Source organism: Peromyscus maniculatus, chromosome 2, assembly GCF_049852395.1.
Source record: "Peromyscus maniculatus bairdii isolate BWxNUB_F1_BW_parent chromosome 2, HU_Pman_BW_mat_3.1, whole genome shotgun sequence".
NCBI classification, from domain to species: Eukaryota; Metazoa; Chordata; class Mammalia; order Rodentia; family Cricetidae; genus Peromyscus; species Peromyscus maniculatus.
Genome location: NC_134853.1, coordinates 156116136 through 156131221, shown reverse-complemented (window position 1 = coordinate 156131221; position 15086 = coordinate 156116136). Strand labels below are relative to the sequence as shown.

Here is a 15086-nt window from a genome sequence, read left to right as displayed (position 1 = left end):
TGGGCCTTCCGTCAGCAACTTACCCATCTGGAAGTCCCCGCTGCCCAGGTCTCCGCTGCCCAGGCCATCTGCACAGAAAAGGGAGACGCAGTTCAGCAACAAATACCCACTGAGCACAGTACAAGGCACTGCTGTAGGCTCCTGACCCAGGGCTGAAGGGTCATTCCAATACAGAATAGCTATCCCGCTCCCACCCCATGCCTACTTGGCTTGAAGGCCTCCACCATAGGGTGTGGACGGAGGCCCCAAATTCCAAGGGCCATCTGTCTGATGGGTCAGAGGAGCCAGGTCAGCCTGACCTCCAAGCAGGGACAAGGAGAAGGGGAGCTGGAGGGGTGGGCAGGGGCCCCTACTGTGCACTGTCAGCCATCTCCCCATTGGTCTCAAAGGCCGCAGGCAGCGGAGAGGAGAGGAGGCCAGCCCAGAGTCACAGAGATTGCAAGTAGGGGATACTGGGACCATGAGACCAGGGTACTGGACATACATATCCACATCTTTTTTGTTGGTTGCTTTAAAAAAAAATGTATACTTATTTGCTTAGTTGTTTGTCTGTTTAGTGTGTGTGTGTTTGTGCCGCAGTGAGTGCGGGGAGGCTCTAGTTGGTTCCTTCCTTCTATCATGTGGGTTCTGAGGATTGAACTAAGGTTGTGAGACTTGGCGGCAAGCACCTTTACCCACTGAACCATCTCCCAGCCCTTGTCTATCTTGTGTGTGTGTTGGTAGTAGTTATTTTTTGGTTTTTGGTTTGTTTTGGACAAGGTCTTGTTTATGTTAGGCTGGCCTTGAACTCATACATTACAGAAGTCAGCCTTGAACTCTTGATCTTCCTGCCTCCATCTCCCAAGTTCAAGAATTAATTAGATGAGTACCACGATACTCAATTCATGGCCCATCTTTTAAGGTCCCACCTCGGGTAACTTTCACAGGACCTTCATAAGCTCTGATAGGAGGAGTCAGAACTGTTCCTGGAAGCCCTCCCTCCAGGGAGACCCCTGGCTTACCTCCTGATGCGTCATCAGCCAGCAGGTCCTCATCGTCAGAGAGGTAGGAATGGGGCCAGCCAGTCCAGCCAGCTGTGACAGTCTCTGTGTCCTCAGGCAGGGAAAGGTCATCATAGGCCCTCAGACTGTGCGTCACCTATAGGAGATGACAGGCTATGAGTCACCTTCTCCAGTTAACTGCCAAACCCCAAGGCCCTTCTCCTCAATTCAGAGGGGACCCAACAATCCATGCCAAAGCTCCACAGGGTCGTTAGACTCACTATGGCTAACTCACTATGGCTAACACAGCCAGGAGGAGCCTGAACCATTCTTTGGGACTCAGCTTCCCCAAATCCCACCAACTTCTGGAGGCCTCAGAGCCCAATGTGCAGATTCTCAAGAACTCAGTAGGTAAAGTGCACAGTAAAAGGAAGATCACTTTGTAAAAACGGTGGCTTCCTTTTCTTTGGAGAAGTAAGGGTCACCTAGGACGTGAGAGTGGGCAAGGGGACAGACACAGGTAGGAATGAGGTGACCTGGGTCAGCAGAGATAAGAGACATAAGCGGGTAGAGGAATGTGGCCAGTTGACGTGTGGAGAGGACATAGGCAGAAGTGGGGGGATTCATCTATAACAGTTCCTCCTCAGGCCCTTGGCCTCCTTCACCAGGTCTGGAGTCCAAGCCTGGCTGCAGGCAGCACATTCCACTGCTCAGAACACTTAAGAGTCCCGCCGCTAGTCTACATGGAGGCGAGACAGACATCAACTCCCCATGACCTCAGGCTAATGCTAAGCTCAGCTGGATTTGAGGCATCTGTCCTAGAAAAGCTGGGGGTACAGGGGGAGGAGGGGAGCGAGGCTGTGTGCGGCACACAGGCCAAGCAAGAGCTCCAGGACCTGGGCTTTTCCAAGACAGGGCAGTGGACAGTGAATGCTAGCATCCATTTGGACAATGTCAAGATGTTTTTAAAGGCGTTGTCCAGGTAACCAAAGGGAAAACCACCCAGGGAGCCCAAAGGCCGAGAGGCCCCAGGCACAGGAACACAGTATTCAACAGCCCCGGAACAGTCCAGAATCCCTGGGGAAAGGGCCTCAGGCACTGCCGGGGCTCAGCGGTGTCTGAGCAGCCTGGACTGGACAGAAGGGACTCAGTTCCCTGTGAAAATCGAACAGCTACCCCAGGTAGCGAGGTCCAAGCCGAGGGAAAAACTGCAGCTCTACAGCCCACACCCCCCATGCCTGATGCTCCGGGGCCCTCTGCCGTAATGTCCTTCCTGCCCTGGTTTGTGGACCAACCCTTATTACCCTCTACATCTGTCTCCTAGGCATTGTCCCTCTAAGTGCCCAGTAACAAAAAGGCACGGTTGGCCAGGAATAGCGGCTCATACCTGTAATCCATTAGAATGACCTTCAGTTCCTGCGCACAGCCACAGGCAGCAACTAATAAGAAAGACCCAGGGATCATGTGTCCACTTACGGGGACTTGGGTGGGAGAGGGAGGGTACCCTGAACACTGACAGGAGGCCAGATCAGCAATTTGCCTGGGCTGTGAACTAGACAGGTGGGTCAGAAAGGACTCATGACATATTGGGGAGAATGTTCCAGCGTATGTGTCAGGCTCACATACATGATTGACCTGTATGCTTGAAGCAAGTCCATTTTACTCTGAGTCACTTGTGCATCACAAGGAAGACAAGAAAGAAAGTTCTAAAGAGATCTGCAGACTCCCTGCCTTTCACAGCCACCTCTGCCCTGGCCAGGTCCTGGACCGTGGAGGGCTCACACCGGACCACTAGACAGAAGCAACCTGAAGACGGGGCACTGACTGGCTCAGCTCTGCTTTCTCAGCACACACAAGCAATCCTTGAACACATGAGTAAGGGACAGCAGCTGTGATCCAACCCACCAACCTATGTGTAGATCTCCTCCCCCACCCCCCCCACCTTCACCCCCACCCCCAGGCTGAGAATTCCCGGGTTCAGGGACTGAACACCATTGGGTCACTTTGTGTCTGCCGGGCTGAGGTGCACTGCCTTCCCCGGACACCCTGGTAAGGCCTACTCTGTCCTCACAGCCGAAGAGCGGTGCCGCCAGCTGATCCTTCTCTCCCCACCACAAAGGCCTAGCCCTGCCCGGAATGGTAGCCAAAGGACTTGCGGTCTGTGTCCTATGCACACAGGTATGTGGCTTCAGAATCTTCAGAACCAGTAGCTGAACATGGTGGCATATACCTATAATACCAACACTCAAGGGGCCAAAGAAAGAAGGTCATGAGTTCAAGGACAGCCTGAGCCTTCTTGAGAGCGTGTCTCAAAACAACGACGACAACAAACAAAAATCCAAAACCAAAAACCAAAGGCTAGGGTATGTCTCAGTAGTTCATCAATAGAGCTCATATGTGCAAGGCCCTGGATTTGATCCCAAGTACCACCATCACCAAAACACAAAACAAAGCAAAAACACCCTCAGGGGCTTGTGAGAAAAATAAAAAAAAAAGATTCCCGGCCCCTTCTCAGAGCCCAACGTAGCTTCTCATCCCAGGTCTGACAGACTTGTGCACATCCAGGGGACTCTCACAGTCATTAACAGGACCAGAGAGGCTCTGCCTCCTTCCCTGCCTGGGGGTAGGGGTGGCTGGAGGGTGAGTCTTGAACAGGCCCTGATTGACGCAAGGGGACTAAGAGGCAAGGGTTCATGTGGGGGCACTGATTTGGGGCAGGAGGTTTGAGAGAGGACGTACTCGGGTCCTCTCCAGGTGAGAAGAGTCACTATGCCATGCTCACACCCGCCCAGTGCCCATGCGAGCAAGGCTACCGAGGCGAAGCTCGAGGCGCAGATTCCTGGCACCACTCAGACGCTGCTGTCTGGAAGCAAGGTCCAGAGCTTTGTAGGGAGGAAGGGGGTGGGGGAGTAGAGCCTGGAACTGGACAGGAAATAGCAAAGTGAAATTCAACAGGGAAAAAACACGCCAGGAACACACATCTGCAGGAAGGCCAAGAGTGCGGGGCACTGAGTCAGAAGCCCCCCAGCCCCAGAAACCCAGGCTGTACACGCCAGCTGCTGTTGCTTGTAGCTCCCCCCCCCCCCCCCCGGGATCTGAGTATCCAGGGGCAGCCAGGGCCAGCAGGGGCAGCCAGGGCCCGCAGCGACAGGCCAGGCAGGCAGGGGCAGAGACTTCATTTGCAAAAGGCTGTCCATCCCAAGGCAGATGTGTTTCACATCTGGGAGGGGAGATGGAGCCAGAGGGAAAGAGGCTCTGGAAAAAAGCAGTGTGGGGCTGGACGCCCCATGATAGAAGAAACTGGGAGCTGGCCAGCCTAGTCTTTGCTTGGGATAGTCAGAGACAGAGACAGCGCTCCCCCGCTCACAGTGTTCCCTGCACACCAGGAATGGGACAGAGAAAGATGGGTTTAGCTGCAGGAGCTGAAGGGTCTGGTGGTCTGGCTCCCAGCCCTGGACTTTGACCACTGGGTGCTGAGGACCCCAGGACTCTCCCTCAGAGCTCCTCTATGCACACGCACTTCACCCAGAGAACTACAGCTCAGAACGCTCCTGGGGTAGTGGGGCAATGGTGTGCGGCCCTCACACAGAGACAGTCAAGGCCAGTGGGGAAGGAAGGCCTTGCCTAGGTCAGTGGGGCTGACCTCTGCTCCAAGCTCTGTGCTAACCAGGCAAGGCTGGAGCACTGGGCTTGACCTCATGGAGGCCCGCACAAGGACAAAGCAGACAGCAGTACCAGAATGCCCAGGGCCGCCCAGACTTCATCCCCAACCCGAATGGCCCAGCTCCCTGAGTGGCCCAGGGGGGTGCTGGGCCGGCAGCAGCCTGGCTTGTGCAGTGTGTTCCTTAAGTCCTAAGGAGGGCCATGGGTAGCTCCAAGGTCAGAGGCAGAAATAGAACCCAGGCTTCCTGCCCTGTAGCCAGTCTCCGGCCATGAGGGAGCCCTGCTTCCTCCCAGAGGAACAGGAGCACTCCAGCAGGCTAGAGGGAGATCTGAGCCAGTGAGGAAGGAGCCAAGCTGAGAGGGGGATTTTCCAGACCTGTAGGTTGCTGGGGGTGGGGAGGTGGGGGGGCGGTGGCTGACTCATGCAGACCAAGGCCAAAGTCTGTTCTAACATGCTGGGAACAACTACTTGAGGCAAGGATATAGGCAGGGTGGTCCCCAGTGACAACTGTTCTCTGAACCCAGGCAGGTGGCACACAGGCAGGGTACCAGACAGGAACTTCTGGGAGGTACCACTCTCGAACACTGGGCGTGTGTCTAGGTTGTCCTGATAAGGACGGGGACACATGGAGATCCCTCTAGGTCCAAGGCCAACAGAGGTCCAGAGGGACATGGAAAGAAGGCACAGAAACTAGGTCATCCTTTGCAGCCTCCATGAGGCTACAGAGGGAGTCAAGGCTGGCTAGGATGCTCTCAGAGTGGAGAGACACGTAAGGCATGGAAACCAGACAAGGAAGCCAGGCAGTGGTGATGCACACCTTTTATCCCAGCACTCAGGGGGCAGAGGCAGGAGGATCTCTGTGAGTTCAAGGCCAGCCTGGTCTACAGAATTGAGTTCTAGGACAGCTATACAGAGAAACTCTGTCTCAAAAAAATAAAAATTAAAATTAAAAAAAAAGAAGAAGAAGAAAAGGAGGAGGAGGAGAAAAGAAACTAGACAAGGCCCAGAGCATGGGACACAGGTCCGTACAGGACAGAGTGTGTGGGCTCCCAGGGTCCCACAGTGTTGAGGGTGCTCCTTTCAAAGCTTGTACCACAAGACCGCTTCTAAGACTGCTCAGATCAAAGCTGGTGACAGACAGAAGCAATGAGAGAGGATGATCAGAGCCAGAGGAGCTGGGGAGGTGACCCAGTGGGAAGGATGCTTGTTGATCAAAAGTGAGGACCTGAGTTACACACACACACACACACACACACACACACAGACAAACAGACACACACACACAGACACAGACATACACACAGACAGATACACACACACACACACAGACACACACACACAGACACACACACACAGACAGACAGACACACACACAGACACAGACATACACACACACACACACACACACACACACACACACACACACACACACACACACAGAAAAGCCAGACTTCATGGAGGTTTTCTCAGGAAGACCAACCATTTATCCTCACAGCAACTCCACAGGCCTGATGTTACAGGGACACCATTCTGTACCCACAAAAAGGGAGAACCCACAAGTTCCTTCTGCTGCTTCTGGAAACAGGGTTTCACTATGTAGCCCAGGCTGGCCTAAACCCTTCTGCCCCAGCCTCCCAGGGGCGGGGATCATCGGCGTGTTCAACCACACCTAATGCTTTTTGGTTTTTATTTTGGGTTTCTTTTGTTGTTTTGTTTTTGAGACAAGGTCTCCCAGGCTGGCCTCAAACTCACTATGGAAACAAGAATGACTTTGAATTCATGATCTTGCTGCCTCCAGATCCACAATGTTGGAATTACGAGAATAAGACACTGTGCCCAGTACGTTTTTGTTTTGATCTTTGAGACACAGTCTCACTATGTAGCCCTGGCTAGTCTAGAATGCTGTGTAGACCAGGCTGGCCTCAGATTTATGGAGGTTTTCCCGTCTCTGCCTCCTGAGTGCTGGGTTTTAAGGCTTGAGACACTCAAACCAACTGAGCTACATGATTTTGGTAGCAATGGTCATGTGTTTGATGTGGGGTGTGGTCCCGGGTCCCACTGAAGACGTCACTTCACAGTGGGCAAATGCTTTGTGTCTCCTTTCTTAAACTCAAACATTTCTGGATTCCAAACTACCTCTAACCCCAAGAGTTTCCACTGCCTCTATGAACTTCTTTCTGTTTCATTCATGAGGAAGCTGAGGCTCAGAGAATGCCAGCTGTATACCTGTGATCAGGCAGGTGAGGCATGGACAACAGCTATTCAGGAAGTATTGAAAACAGTACCATAAAGGGAGGTCAGAGTGGAGGTGAGGGTGGGTGTGCCTGAGGGGTGATGCTTACAGAAGGTGGGGTGTGAGCTCAGGCCTGGGGTCACCTCCTGGTTTGGACTGAGAGAGGCTGGCTAAGTTGAGCAGGGCCTAGGCTGGGGTGAGCCACAGAGCTGGGTTTCTGCTCCAGATACCTGCCAGCTCTGGAGGCCGACAGGGGTTCTCTGGAGACATTCTTCACATGCCTTAGGTGGCCAGCTCCCAGCCTCTGTCTTCATGGCCCAGGTCTGGAACTGAGCCCCTCCGCCCCCACAGCTGGTCAGGAAGTTCTGAGCCCCTCCCCCTCCAAGCAGTCCCCAGGGTGGCTATGGCTGCCCAGGGCAAGGCTCCAGGCATCTGGGGCTGGAGTGAGCTCACCTCATCAGAATCCTGAGACATTGGGGGTGGGTCTGACCACTTGCCTCCTTCTCCCATGGTCCACAGGCCACAGCCCCAAACCTCAGCCCCTCTGCCATGATGCAGGTGCCTAGGAAGACCCCCAACAAGCACAACCTCCTCCACTCCAGTCCAGGCCTTAGCGACAGGGCCAAGATGCCCCCTCCCCCCATTGCCCAGTGTCCTGTTGAGGGCAACAGACGGCAGAGGGGAAGGAATCTGTCAGGGCAGCAGTTTGCTGTGCGAACTGCCAGGGGCGGGTGAGCGTAACACAAAGGCCCAAAGGCCTTTAATCCCCTGGCAGTCTGAGAGGGGCGCCGGTCCGGAAAAGAGGTGGCCATGCCTCCTCTGGCAGGCCCATGTGCCCGTGCCGCTCGGGAGGCCTGCCAGCTTCTCACACTTGGGCCCTCAAGGCGGCAAGCAGGACCTTTGCCAACCACTCAGCTGGGAAGAATTCGCTCCCCGAAAGGAGGACAAGGGTGGACACTCGGAATGCCGTTGTGCACTGGGTGCCGACCTCGGTCTTGATGGGGTGTGTAGCACTCAGATCCATAACAAGTAGTGGAAACCCGGCAGAGAGAGGTAAAGTCACCTGCCAAGGTCACACAGCTAATGAGAACTGGAAATCTAGGGCTCTAGGCTTACCTGCCTGGCCCTACTAGATCAGTCACAGGGCCCAGGAGACCCTTGCTTGACCTCTGACACCAGCTCTCCCAGGCCTGGGATCTGGAAAGGCTGCATTCCAGCCAGGGGCACTAGGGGACACTGAGGAGGATCAGGGCTTTGGGCACAAGCCCAGGGAGCAGGAAGTTGGGGCTGGAAGCTTTGAACAGCACCCACTTCCTGCTCCTTTCCCTTTTAGCAGCTTCGGGGTCCCCATCATCCACACAGGGTCCACACCAGCCCACTTCAGTTGCTATCTATACCAGGAAGGTGGTGACTTTTACTGCTATTTTGCTTTGTTCTTTAAAATCATTTTGTTTGGTAATTTTTTTTTATTTATTTATTTTTTGAGACAGTCTCACTATAGACCCCTGGCTAGCCTGAAATTGTAGAGCCCAGGCTGGAATAAAACCTGTGGTGATTCTCCTGCCTCAGCCTGCAGAGGACTGGGCTCACAGGTGTGCACCACCATGCCTGGCTAGCAAGTGGAATCAGGGGCTCATGAAGAAGCATGGACAGTGAACTCTGCTGCTGGCTAGCCTTATCCAAGGCCCTGAGGGACTCGCTGCCTCAATATCCCTCTTACATAGCTGGGCTGGCATCAATGCCCAGTTTCTTCTGATCAGACAGGATAAAAGAAAGCATGATAGCTCTGAATATTGGGAGACCCGGAAGTGAAATAGGGAGAGCCAGACCTGGCCGGCACTCAGTCAGACATCTTGATTTCAGGCCACCAGGCCACATTCTAGATGGGTGGCCCTGGTTTCTCCATCTTTCCATGCTCGAAGTGACGAGTGCCACCTGCCAGACCTGCCCTTTGACCTCCGCTTCCTGAGTTCTAGTCTGCTGGGCTCATGTAGAGGGGTAAAGTGAACCAGGAGTAACGGTTTAGACCTATAATCTTAGCACTGGGGAGACAGGTCAGGAGGGCTGTGAGTCAGAGGCCAGCCTGATCTACACAGCGAATTTCAGGTCAGTGGGATGCATAGACCTCACCCTGTCTCAAAACCATGACAGAGTGTTTGCCCAGCATGCTCAAAGCCCTACACTTAACTGCCAGGACCACATAAACTGGGTGTGATGGTGTATGACTGTAATCCCAACACCTAGGAGGCAGAAGCAGAAGGATCAGGAGTTCAAGGCTATCCTCAGTTATGTAGTGAGTTTGAGGCTAGCCTGGACTACATGAGCTCTCTGAACTCTGTGCGAGTCCAGACCAGCAACCCAGTGAGGAGCATATAGTATGAGAAGGGCTGTGAGGGGGAGCACCGAGGCTGGGGGAGGACAGAGGCTGGGGGAGGACAGAGGGGGGAGCACTGAGGCTGGGGGAGCACAGAGAGGTCCCTCACTTAGCAAGGGGGTAGAGAGGAACTGGTCTTGATAGGTTGTGCCTGAGTGGAAGTGGGGCAGGGGACAGGTGATGCTCCGTGTAGGAGGGCACACGGGTTCAGAGGCAGGAGGGCATGTGGAGGGCGGGACGGAGTGGTGCAGAAGGGCATGTGTGGTAGAGCGCATCAGGGAAACAACGCCTGCGCTTTCCCACTTCCGAGTGCTTGGCCCTCAGCTGCGCTGTGAACCCTGAAGGCTCCTACATCCCAAGAATGGCTCCCCCCTGGAGGCTGAGGTAGCTGTCGTCCAGCTCCAGGCAGCACACAGGAATCCCTCTGGGAAGTGTTCCTACCTAACTAACCCTTAGGCCAGGTATGGCCAAGGCTGGTGGTGGGTGCAGCTCGCAGGAGGGCTGCCCAGCAAAGGTCCCTAGGGGCTGAACACTGTCTTCCAAGCACAGCCGGCGCTAACCGCTTGTGGCGTTCCCGTGCCGCCTCCTGTTCCCTCCCGGCCTGCCTTCCGGCTCAGGTTCTCCGGCTCCTGGCAGCCCTGCTGCTGGGGAGCATTGGTCTGTCTGGAGGATTTTTAGACCAGTCCCATCTGGCTGAGCCTGTCCACGCCTGCAGATCTCTCTAATGAGGCTGGGGGCTGCTCCCCAACACCAATAATGACAAAGCCCACTCCCTGAACCTCCTATATCAGGCCTTTCTGCTGCCTTCAAACCACCAGAGGGTGAGAAGAAAAGTCTATGGCAACTGGTGTACGGACAGACAGACAGACAGACAGACAGACAGACACACACACACACACACACACACACACACACACACACACACACACACACAGCTGCCTACCTCCTCTGTTCCAGTCTCTCTCTTCCAGCCACATTGCCCTCTCAATAGTATCCAAGACCCGCCCCTTCCTACGCCCCCAACTTGTGTTCTCTGCTTTGGTCTCGGTTCCCACACATTCCGTCAGTCATCCCTGTCTTCCCCCAGTTTCTGCTCAAATGTCACCTTTTAGAGACCTATCCAGGCGACACTCCAGGCCTGGAACCCATGCTGGTTCCTTCTCATCCCCTCAGCCTCCTCCTGGCTCTCGCTGGCCACTTCATTCTGTTGGCACATTTACCTGTCAACCTTTCCCCCCACTAGAAGATTCCACCAAATCCGGACCTCTGCCCATGTGCCCCACAGCGGTTCCTCCAGCACTCTGCCCATGGCAGGTGCTCATCTTATTTGCTAAATTCAAGAACAGATGGAAGCCGGGCCGTGTGGCGCACACCTTTAGTCCCAGCCCTCGGGAGGCAGAGACAGGCGGATCTCTGTGAGTTCGAGGCCAGCCTGGTCTATAGAGTGAGTTCCAGGCCAGCCAAAGCTGCACAGAGAAACCCTGTCCTGAAAACAAACAAACAAACAGAGAACAGATGGGGGTTGGGGTACACTACAGAGACGGCTCAGTGGTTAAGAATGCATTTTGTTCTTACGGAGGACCCGGGTTTGAGTCCTAGCCCCCACACTGGACTATAACTCCAGCTTAGGGGATGGGATTAGAGCCCTCGGCACAAGCCACACCCTGGTGTACATATACTCATATACATACATGTAATTAAAATCTCCTCCCGAGACAGGGTTTCTCTAACAGCCCTGGCTGTCCTGGAACTTGCTTTGTAGACCAGGCTGGCCTCGTATTTTTTATGTAGATGTATGCCATGTGTATACAGGAGCCCAGGGAGTCCAGCAGAAGGAGCTGGAGTTAGAGGCGGTTGTGAGCTGCCTGATGTGGGTGCTGGAAACTGAACTGGGGTCCTCTGGAAGAGCAGGAAGTGCTCTTAACCACTGAGTCATCTCTCCAGCACCAGCAATAAATCTTAAAACTAAACAAACAAACAAACCTCCACTGGGATTTACCAGTGAAGGATCTGAGGTTCAGATTCTTGTCCATAGTTACAGAGTTGTAAGACCTGAGACTTAAACCCAGGACCCCTGGACACAAGCCTAGAAGGAATGCTACATCTAGTTCCACCTCCTGGCATCTCTTTGCTCCCTAATGCCTGGGCTTTCCTGCTAGATGCCCACCTCTGAGGGGCTGATTATCACAGTCTCAGAAGACAGGCAGAGGCCTTGGAGAGGGGCAGAGCCAGGGCTCTCGCTCTAGGGCCTTCAAGACAGGCAGGCTGCCAGGCAACCAACCAGGCTTCGGTGAGGTTTTCAGTATGGTTGCTGTGGACATCTACCACAGGAAAAAACAGGCTGAATGGCAGCTGGATCCTGGGTCAAGGAGGCCAGCATCCCTGCCCTAGGATTTCCTCATCTGCTTCCGGGACAGGGAGGAAGCAGCCCCGGGCCAGGCCCATGGCTGCTGCAATGGGAATGAGCAGGACCCCACCCCCACCCCGTTTCCTCACAAATGTCCATTCCAGGGCACAGTAGCCTTAGGACAGGAGTAGGTATAAGGACTGTGCAGACAGGTGTACCTGGGAAAGTCCCCCGCCTCCCCGCCCCCCAGCCTGTCTCCCCACCTCATGTGGGAAGAAATCACCTAATTGCCAAATGTGTGTAACTTGGAACCTTTCCTCCCTGCCAAGCTCCTATCGCCCTTGCAGAGGAGGTCCTGAGCTTGGTTCCCAGCACCCATAATGGGCCACTCACAGCTGCCGCCTGTAACTCCAGTTCCAGAGGATCCCAGCTTCCGTGAACTCTGAGTTTCCCTCTGGCTTTGCAGCTTTAGCACACTGAAACCCCAAAACCTTAGGGCTCAAAATCCCAGCTGTGACTCCCCTCAGCAGAAGAGGGCCAGCTCCTGGGGGTGGGGGGGTGGGGCGGGTGATAACAAAGTCAGGACAAGCCAAGTCATAGGAGCTGGGCTGGGGGTCCCCCTACCCTTCCTGCTTCAGGGAGCTTGCAAGACGAACGCAGAACAGCAAGAGAAAATAAATGAAATATACATCAGAACCTGGGGTGGCCAGACAGAGAAGCCTGCAGAGACACGCTGGTCAGAGTCACTGCCATTGTCTCAAACTTTCCAGGGGTCCGTGGGAAGCAAGAAATCCAACCTGTCCGGGATTCCATGTCCTGTTTCTTAAAAGAAACACAAATATTCCTGATCCAGTGAGTAAGGGTCAACCCCAAGGGATGAGGCTGCTCTGGCGACCTCTGCCTTATTTGTGGAGCTGACATTCCCTCACAGTCCTCTGACGGAGACCCTATGAGGCTGAGGACAGAGACAGAGGCTCCGGGGATCAGGGTGGCAAGGACGGAGTTGAGGGAGCACCCTCCCCCCACCCCTCATCCCAGCATCATTGGTCTGGGCAAGATCACCCATCACTCCCCAAAGCTAAATGCAACCAGTGCTCAAAATAGCCAGAGCTGGTAAAGGAGCCAGGAGGCCCTGGGCGGGGACTGGGCTAGGTCTGCCTCAAGGAGGGCCCTGTAAGCCAATGCACACATATCCCTCACACACAAAGGGGCACGTTACCCCAGGCACGCAAGCCTCCCTGGGAGTTCCCCACCCACTGGCTCCCTCTTTGGCAGTAAGTGGCTCCTGCTTCTGCCCTGCCCTTCCCAGGCCTTCCTGCAGGAGGCAAATGGAAAAGCAGTAACAGAAACACCATATAGGGAAGCATCCTGGATCTCCTGTCCCCACCTCCAGGCCCAGCCTCCCTCAGGACCTGCTAGGCTCTGTGAGCTCTCTTTCTCTTTCTCAACCTTGGGCCAAGACAATGGGGGCTATTCTGGGCAACATGGGAGTATTTAAAGACCTGGCTGGGCCTCCTCCCCGGGGAACAAGAAGTCTTGCCCTCCACAAGACCTTCCTGAACTTGTCGCTGCCCAGACCTCAATGGCTGCATCCCCTAACACTTCCAATAATCTCTTCAGGCTGGGGCCCTGGGGAATTGAGCATTAAGTGGTCTCTCATGCTCAGCAGCAGGAACAAGTCACAGACCCTCCGAAAAGCAGGGTTCTAGGCCCTGAGAAGCCATCTACCCATGCTCTCTGGGTCCCAGAGCTCTCATCTGCAGCCCCGATGTATTTGGATCACAATATCCGCATTTGCAGAGCTAGCCAGAGGCTTCTGCAGTTAAAATGAAGGCTGGTCTCTCCAGCCACTACAAGAGGAGTGGGGTAGATGTGGGCAGTGGGTTGGGGGAAGTTTGGTCAATTTTTCACCGCTCTTTTTTCAGCACCTGGTACACAGTTGGTGCCAAATATTTACTCAGTGGTACAAATGTTTGCAGGATGTGTCTGGAACCCCTGCAGAGTGTACAAACGGTAGCATTCTACGATGACAACGTTGCCTGCTTCTGTGAGCTCTGTGGGTGAGCCTGGGCTAAGTACTGCTGTATACTCATTGTCTCATCTAATTGGCTCAGTTCCAAGAGGCTGATATTACTTTCACCTGACCGTATCAGCAAGAACATGGAAGTCCCATCCCAAATGGTAGATCAGCTTGCCTGAGTGGCCAAGCTGGTAATGGGACCGTGAAATTTCTCTCTCCTCGCATGAATGTGCCTTAAAGACAGGAGCAGGGGACCCTGGACTGGGGGCCAGAAGCCAGAAGTTGACTACGATGTAGCTCTGTGACTTGCTGAAAATCACTTGGCCTCTCTGAATCTGTTTCCTCTTGTATTAAAAACAGGACGTTCATCTCAGTGTCTTAAGATCTTTAGCGGGATCAAAGGGACTGAAGGATGTGACCATGCCCCCTTCCCATGTGCCCCATCCTCTTCCAGAGGCGGGGCTAAGAAGGATGGTGGGAAGCAGCTGCTGATGCTAGAGCTGGGCCCCGGCCCCAGCTGAAGGAGAAGAGCAGCCTGGGAAGTCACCTCTGGCCCTCCTCTGTCACCCTTCCCAGCTGACAGCTGCTGAGGCCCCAGAGCAGGCAGAGAGGGAGGGGGCGGTGGTAGCTGGCTGGGGTTATCTCAGTCCTCAGGCAGCCACTGCCTAAGTCCCAGGGGCCTAACTGGGCCCACTAGCCAGGATGCCAGGCTGGCTGCCCCATCCATCCCCAGCCCTTCACCTAGTTCTGGGGGAGTCTGGCTGAGGGTGGAGGGCTGGAGCAAAGGTCTGTGGGTGGACATGGGCTGGGGGCCCTATTGACTTTTCTGCCTACAGTCCCCTTTGCCCCTTTTGGGGGATCCTTCTTAGCAACTGCGAACTTGGCCTACCTCAGGCCTCACTCAGCTTTCCACTCCCGGCCAGCTCTAGCCCACACGCCTCTCTCTCTCTCTCCTCTGAACTCTTACACACCCATAATTAACACTGACCATATTTTCCAAGGCAAAAACTCAAGAAATTGTAGAACAAAGGCTTTCTGGGCTGCTTCCGGGTGCCGGAGGCAGCTTGGGAAATGTAGTTTGGACACAGAGGTGTTCAAATTACTGCAGCATGTTAATACTTCTAGGGGAAGACTAAGGTATTAAATGTGCTCTATTAACAAATCAGAAGCCATCCTAGGAAGTGTGTGACAGCCACGTGCCACGTGCCACTTCCCACTGCTGGGCACGGGACACTAGCCCTGCAGCAATCTAGCTGTATGGTCCTGGGCAACTCACTTGACCTCTCCAAGCCTCTGTTTCTCAACTTGAAAATGGGAATAAAAATGACCGTCTCCTTCAAAAGAACAACCTAAGGGCTTTGCAGCTGGCGCTTGCGAGATGTGTTGTTACTTCTTCCCCTCTCCCTCCCTACCCCTGCCCACTTCCTCAACCCCACCACCAAGAGTGTGCTCCCCACAACTAACAGGA

The 15086-nt window shown here is 54.3% G+C and overlaps 1 protein-coding gene across 4 annotated transcripts in view; it reads right to left on the bottom strand.

Annotated features, from left to right (window-relative positions):
- Hspg2 (heparan sulfate proteoglycan 2) overlaps window positions 1–15086 on the bottom strand; it is a 99677-nt gene that overhangs the window by 65022 nt on the left and 19569 nt on the right. For all 4 annotated transcript variants that reach the window (XM_042272121.2, XM_015999279.3, XM_042272120.2 and 1 more), the window contains exons 2-3: window positions 1002–1137; window positions 24–68 (exon numbers count right to left, since the gene is read on the bottom strand). In XM_042272121.2, the coding sequence (XP_042128055.1) occupies window positions 24–68; window positions 1002–1137 (181 nt within the window). The remainder of the gene's footprint in view (window positions 1–23; window positions 69–1001; window positions 1138–15086) is intronic.